Source organism: Poecilia latipinna, unplaced genomic scaffold (genome assembly GCF_001443285.1).
Source record: "Poecilia latipinna isolate Pla-1442-1.1 unplaced genomic scaffold, P_latipinna-1.0 Scaffold1750, whole genome shotgun sequence".
In the NCBI taxonomy this organism is placed as follows: domain Eukaryota; kingdom Metazoa; phylum Chordata; class Actinopteri; order Cyprinodontiformes; family Poeciliidae; genus Poecilia; species Poecilia latipinna.
Genome location: NW_015114366.1, coordinates 20,666 through 27,854, shown reverse-complemented (window position 1 = coordinate 27,854; position 7,189 = coordinate 20,666). Strand labels below are relative to the sequence as shown.

Below are 7,189 nucleotides of genomic sequence, written 5' to 3'. Positions count from 1 at the left end.
ATCTAAAAGTTGCAGAATGATAAATCTCAGGGACTGGTCTTTGGCACTTCTGTTCTGGGTCACCTAGAGTCCTGGCTTGTCTCTAATACTCTCTTCTTCAATAGCTTTCATAGAGAATTTGGTTCTGATCTAGGATCAGGTGCAGATTTTGGTAACTCGGAACTATTTTTGTGTTGATTTGGTACCCCAAACTTGTCAGGCAGGAATTGGCAATCTACAGTTCCCAGGGATTGGAAGAAGCAAGGTTCAATCAAGTCATGGAGCAGGACCCCCACCACAGCACAAATCAGTACCACAGCCGGCCCAAAATACCCCCATAAACAATATGCTATCCTGGCCCAGGACACACACTGCTGAGGCATGGCCCAAGTCCCCAACACAAACACAAACACACCAGCTTGTTTCATTTTTTTACATTTTGAAGTTCAACTAAAAATTTTTCTATTGTCTTAAGGTAAGGTAAGGTAATTTTATTTATATAGCACAATTTCAGCAACAAGGCAATTCAAAGTGCTTTACATGAGTTAAAAGTAAATACAAACAAAATAACAAACCGAAGGAAAGAAAGAAAATGAAGAAAAAAAGCAAAAGAAGAAAAATAAGCTAATGTTGATCTAAAGTATGTAAACTAGGTGCTCCTGTTCAGGGTTGTTAAGTATCCTCTGGTCTAATTCAATTTCTGGGTTAGGAGAACAGGAGTCTAAAAAGTAGTCCAACAACACTTGATCCACAAGTGTCCTCTGGGCTTCTGGTCTCTGCATCTAAATAGTGAGTACTCACAGTTTCTGATAAAATAAGCTAAAGAGTGACTAATCTAAATCCTTAAGATTTTATGAGGAGTGTATTAATAGTGATGATGCTTGTAGGTTATGAAGAAATGGGGAGAGATGGAGCCGAGAGGTGATCTTGGCAACCACTCTCTAAAATGACTTTATTAACTGACCAATATAAAAACACCAGGGCCCATCTTCATGATGGACAAACTCTCACTAGGCAGTTAACTGCTGCATATTAAATATTAAAATGTTTATTTGACTTATTGTAAATAACAATAACATTTTTATCTTTTGCATTTATCTGTCTAGTAATCTGTCTACTACCAATACTTTTATTTATAGAATTAAAAATAATCCACAGGCTGATTTTTCTATTGCAAAATTTATTTATGTTTTAATGAATCTTTATTGGTACACATAATCTCATATAAACACAGAATCAAGACAAAAAAAATAGGTATTTAAAGTGTAACTAACCCCTAACTCGAGTTAGTGGCACTGGCTGAGATTTAATAGGTCACTCAAAGTGTCTGGAATATTAAATTTTTCTTTACCTAGTTAATTAGTACTTATGCTATAAAAATCTAAATTATAGTTCAAGAGTTTAAAGTAAAACTTGCTAGTGGGCTCGTTCTTTTCCTAAATAATGACTAATACACTTTTTAAAAGTCTATAATTTGGCTTCTGTTATAACTATGTTGGTGTAACAGATCCTTTAACCTGCAAAAAATGCTCCTCTTTTTGTTTAAAGTGCATCAAATTAACTTGCATTCGTGAGCAAACTTCTAAATAAAGCTGCTGTAAAGCGAAGCCATGAAACTCGCCACCTGATTGGCTGAGCGTGTCCCGTGCGTCTTGTGGTAAACAACTTACGAGATGCGTGTTCATGCGTAGAGGTGGTAATGGAGGACTGTGATGTTCTGTTAGTTAGTTAGCAGGCTATCTTCTCTGTGGTATGCTATTCGCCCCTTTGGTTAACTACAATTTATTTGCTCCGTAAAGGACAGAGTTCGGCCATATCTAGAGCAGGAGGTATGTATCTACACGTCGACGTCGCTTGGACGCAGAACGTGAACTACTGAACTCAAAATGCTAATCCGGTGGATATAGTTTGTTAGCCATAGGAGCTACTGTGAAGCTAATGGAGTTGCTATTGGTCGGGGTGCAGGCCATGCCCTGGTATAGATACAGAATTTGCATGCCAGTTGTAATACTTCGGCTCATATATTCGTTCAAACGGAGGGTTAATATAAGTTCATTTTTAAACCACCAAGAGAATGCTAAAGCCAAGAGAATGCTAAAGCCAAGAGAATGCTAAAGCTAAGTCTGCCCAAGATGCATATAAATGTTTCTATGGGATGTACCATCTGATACTGAGCGTAGCCACATTCCATTTCGGGCTTAATGGGGTTAGAGTTCTTAATACACCCTGCCATTGTTTCCCAGCCTGTTTATTGTTGTTTACGAAGTCAACGCTTTGGTTGACATTGGCATGTTTCCAGTATCCGCTGAATAAGACTTGCTATCATTTCTAACTTTATATTTTGCTTTGCCACACAGTCGTTGACTGATGTAGCTTGTTTCATTAGCACGGTAGCTAGCCATATTTCGGGGAGATTTAAAGAGACCAGTTCTTAACCAATCAGGAGCGATTATTTCTGTACGCGGCAGCATCCAGGCTGAATTCATACTAGCTTCAAAGTAACGTGGAACATGAAATCCTGGTATGTCAAACGGCTACATGCTAGATCCTAATTAATAGTTTATGTCAAAGAATAATTGGTTAAGGAGAGATGGGTCTATCGACATTTGAACGCCTGTTCAGAATATGTATCTTTAAAAAAAAAAAATGCTACTTATAGGTTGGGGTTGTTTGAAAATGTAAATATTACAATTCTGATAATTTTTGTACATAAAAAATATATATTTTAAAGATGTTACTAGAAACTTGTCAGTTTTCAAATAGATTACTCAGTGGGGAAAAATATCACAATTGCCTGTCAATTTTAAATTGTCTTTTGCTTGTTTTTTCATGGCAACAGAATTATATATCACTCAGGTTTTTTTTATATCCGGTTTCTAGTTCATTGTTTTCTCAGACAAACAATATTATTAAATAGTAAATCAGATTCCTGTACTAGCTTGGTGCCTTGTCATGGTCATCTCCTTTCTGTTAACCATATCAATATTTCAAATCAATTGTGCTTTTATAATAGACAGAGGCTGAAAGGTCAAATGATCAAACAGAGCAATTCTGTTCAGGCTTCATGGTACTTGCTTTAAGTTTTGCTCTCTTGCGCAGCATCCTGAGTTAACCACATACAAGCCTCAAAATTGTTAGAAGTAGTTTAGTTTCCTTTTAAATAGCTTCTTACATCTCTGTTCTTGAAAATGTCTGTGCTTAAGGCACAAGTTGTTACTGGGATCATAATGAGAGAAAGGTCAGATTTATGAGTTTCTGACTGGCCAGTGGAGCTAAAATCTTCTGATTACAGTCATTAGCTGATTTCTTGCTACATGCAGCTCAGTACCATCAATAATGTGGAAAACATCTTATTTTTCTTCACACAATTATTCTTTAACCTGCATTAGACATAAATTTCAGCATTTTGGCCTTGACTAGATCAGCTTAGTGATTTATTAGTAAATGTGTTTTTCATCCAATCAGTTAGTCTCGAACAGTGGTGTCAACTCCAATCCTTCAGGTTTGGTGTCCTGGAACTTATAACGTGAGATTTTCCCCAAGTTGTAAGTAAAATAATCTAATGTGTAAATACTTTTTCATTATTAATATTAAGAAATTATAGACTTGCAGTTAAGAGGCAAATAAAAAACAGTGTGAAGTGAAAGCTGTGGATATACAGGAACAACCACTATTTTGGCAGTATATTGAATATTTTAAATAAAAACACAAATCAATAATTATTAATATTGACTGTTATGAAAACCTTGTATCGTGATAAGCTTTTCAGTTATTTCGTCCAGTCATACTTGTAAGATATTTCTGTCCCATTTCAGGTGTGTTTAGGTATTTGCACTAGAAACTAGACAAAAATGAATTGTACGATTTTCTTTGCAGTGTTTACATTGTATCAAAGTGTCAGATCTTCAAAGTTGTCCCATGAAAAGATAAAATAGAATATTTTCAAAAATATATATGGTGTAATAACTTCTACAAGACACTTTAAATTGCTACTTGTGCTAAAAAAAGTATATTTTTTTCAATGTGCAGGATCCACAACAGATATAAAAGATGGCATCAGAGGCACTCTCTCAAAATCATGGTTCCAAAGGGATCATGACGTTTTATCCCACTGCTGAAGAATTCAAGAATTTCAGCCGCTATATTGCATATATAGAGTCCAAGGGAGCACACAGAGCAGGTTTAGCAAAGGTAACTAATGTCTGATGTTGGGATGTAGAAAAATAAGATTCCGATTCTGCCATGGATCAGTACTATGTTGCTAGCTGAGATAACGCCGTCTCCTGACCCATCTTTCAGATTGTTCCACCAAAAGAGTGGAGGCCTCGGGGTTCTTATGAGGACATAGATGATTTGGTGATTCCTGCACCCATTCAGCAGGTGGTGACTGGCCAGTCAGGCCTTTTCACTCAGTACAACATTCAGAAGAGAGCCATGACTGTCAAAGAGTTTCGCAAGATTGCCAACAGTGACAAGTAGGATTCATGTGCTTGTAATGCTGATTGTTTAAAGCTAAAAAAAAAAAAAAAAGAAAAAAGTTTGGCCTTAACTGTCCCAAATGCCTTTTTCAGGTTCTGCAGCCCACATTATGATGATTTTGAGGAGCTGGAAAGGAAATACTGGAAGAATTTAACATTTAACCCTCCTCTGTATGGAGCAGATGTTAACGGAAGCCTGTATGACCCTGTAAGTAGATACTCATTAGATGTTGTTGATGTGGTGATCATCAGTACACATTTCTGGTTGCGATGTAGTGTTTATGTGATTGGTCAAGCTGATATTGGAACATCACAATTCATATTTGCCCATGTGATTGCTGTAACCTAACCCGGGACTGTATTCTGGCAGGATATTGAGGAATGGAATATTTGCCACTTGGGAACCATTTTGGACACTGTGGAGCGTGACAGTGGAATAACTATTGAGGGTGTTAACACCCCCTACTTGTATTTTGGAATGTGGAAGACTACCTTTGCATGGCACACTGAGGACATGGACCTTTACAGCATCAACTACTTGCACTTCGGAGAGCCCAAGTCGTGGTAAGGCCTTCCACAGATTTTCTTCAAAAGTTGCAGGAAATGTGAAGGTGTTTTAAAATCTTTCGGGTGTTATTGCACAAGCATGGTAGGGTGATTAAAAAAATGGCAGCCTAGGTTTAACACAGAGATGCATAAGTAACAGAAGGCTCCAGCCAATTTGGAGTCCTGTTTTGACCATTTTGTCCCTTCCTACTTCCAGTTAAACCTTTTGTACGCTTGTCGCTAAGCTACTGCATATTATTTATTCCTTGAAGTCAAGTCTCATGAATTAGAGATAGTCATGAAAATGTTAAAGTCTTGCATAATTTTATATTATTATACATTATTTACTGATGACTGTATAACTTGCAGTCAAGAAACTTTGAACAACTATCTACTGGTAGATGTTTTTATTGAAACTATAAAACCTAATTTATTCATAACAGAATTAGGGGTGCTCCAATAAATCGGCCCCCATTTCCTTAATTTTGGAATATAGGCCGATACTTGCATGTCAAACCGATCTTATCCTCTGATCTTGTCTGCCTTTGCAAAGGTCTAAAAATCAGCCACTGTCCCCTTTTCCACTGCAGTGAGAGAGGACTAACTGAGACATGCCTAACAGATGCTGTATCTGTTGTTATATTTAGCGACTTTTCAGAATTAAAAATTGATATAGGCCAAAATTGGAATTGGCAGGTCGGTGATTGGCCAGAAAACTTTGTCTGACATGTTGCTAATTATAGCAAGAAAGTTGCTGAGTTGGTAACGGTGAGGAGACTATTGTTAACTTCAAATGTACAGACATGAACTGTTAGACTGGTCTATCAGTCAAACCTCTCTCACTCAATCCATATTTCATCAAAAAAAAATAAAATCTAACGTTATCACAAATGTTTATGGACTTAATTTCTTACACAAGAGGGGAAATCCTTGCCTTTGTGCATTTAACTTCAAGAATTGTTTTTATTCTGAGAGGCTTAACAACAGTTCATAAAACTTAGTGGTTGTAGAATCTAAACTTCTTTCTCTTTTGGGTGTTTGTAGGTATTGTGTTTCCCCAGAGCATGGGAAGAGACTGGAGCGTCTGGCTAAAGGTAAAGCAGCACAGAGTGGAGTTCTATAGAGAACAGTTTTCTAGAAAACTGTTGATGATGTATATGTTATGGGAAAATGAAGTTCAGTTTTGGGGATTTTTATCACTGAATGGCTACAATGCTGTTCAGAATCAGATTATATCGAGGTTCAGTTCTGATTAAAACACTAAAGGCAAAAAAACACCAACATAACGTCTTATTGGATCTTCATCACAAGTTATCAGCAAGTCCTGAAGCAGCTTATAGTTCACCTTCGTACTAAAAGATCTGTTGAAAAGAATATCATCTGATTTACCAGGCTACTTTAGAGGTTGTTCTTTAATCTGTTCTTCTCCTTTAGGGTTTTTTCCTGGTAGTTCTCAAAATTGTGAAGCCTTTTTAAGGCATAAAATGACTCTTATCTCTCCTTCAATACTGAAGAAATACGGCATTCCATTTGAAAAGGTAAGTGTTCATTTAACATTTTCAATAGTGATTTGTACCTGTGAAACAAGCTAAAGGCTTAATGTGTAGTTGCTAATTAGTGTATCCCTGTTTCTGTAGATCACTCAGGAAGCTGGTGAGTTTATGATTACTTTCCCCTATGCCTATCACGCTGGCTTCAACCACGGTTTCAATTGTGCCGAGTCCACCAACTTTGCTACGGAGAGATGGATCGAGTATGGCAAGCAAGCAGTTTTGGTGAGGACCAGATAAAACGTATGCTTTTAATCGTTCATTTAATTTAGTTGTTTTAACCCCTGTCTTGCTTTCTCTTCCTCCCTTAGTGCTCATGCCGTAAAGACATGGTGAAGATTTCAATGGATGTTTTTGTCAGGAAGTACCAGCCAGACCGCTATGAACAGTGGCTGGCAGGGCGAGATACGGTGCCCATCGACCACTCGAAGCCCACCCCAGAGGCTAGGGAATTTTTGGGCGACTCTTTCAGCAGCAGCAGTGACAGCAGCTTCAACGAGAGTGGCTGTGAGGATGGAGAAAGGAAAAGGTATTGTAATGACTGCTAAAATAATGGACCTTACCACAGGGGCCGCGTTTCATTGGCTAATTCCCATTTCACGTCACAGCGTAGCTACCACGTGCGTGACCGTCTCA

The 7,189-nt window shown here is 37.7% G+C and overlaps 1 protein-coding gene across 4 annotated transcripts in view; it reads left to right on the top strand.

Annotated features, from left to right (window-relative positions):
- The first annotated feature begins 1,631 nt into the window (after window positions 1–1,631).
- Window positions 1,632–7,189, top strand: part of LOC106965011 (lysine-specific demethylase 4A-like) — a 24,008-nt gene continuing 18,450 nt past the window's right edge. For 2 of the 4 annotated variants that reach the window (XM_015060864.1, XM_015060863.1), the window contains exons 1-9: window positions 1,632–1,808; window positions 4,009–4,170; window positions 4,279–4,454; window positions 4,551–4,665; window positions 4,828–5,021; window positions 6,048–6,097; window positions 6,438–6,541; window positions 6,641–6,778; window positions 6,865–7,082. In XM_015060864.1, the coding sequence (XP_014916350.1) occupies window positions 4,030–4,170; window positions 4,279–4,454; window positions 4,551–4,665; window positions 4,828–5,021; window positions 6,048–6,097; window positions 6,438–6,541; window positions 6,641–6,778; window positions 6,865–7,082 (1,136 nt within the window). In that variant the 5' untranslated portion in view covers window positions 1,632–1,808; window positions 4,009–4,029. The remainder of the gene's footprint in view (window positions 1,809–4,008; window positions 4,171–4,278; window positions 4,455–4,550; window positions 4,666–4,827; window positions 5,022–6,047; window positions 6,098–6,437; window positions 6,542–6,640; window positions 6,779–6,864; window positions 7,083–7,189) is intronic. The other 2 variants (XM_015060866.1, XM_015060865.1) reach the window with 1 other exon arrangement.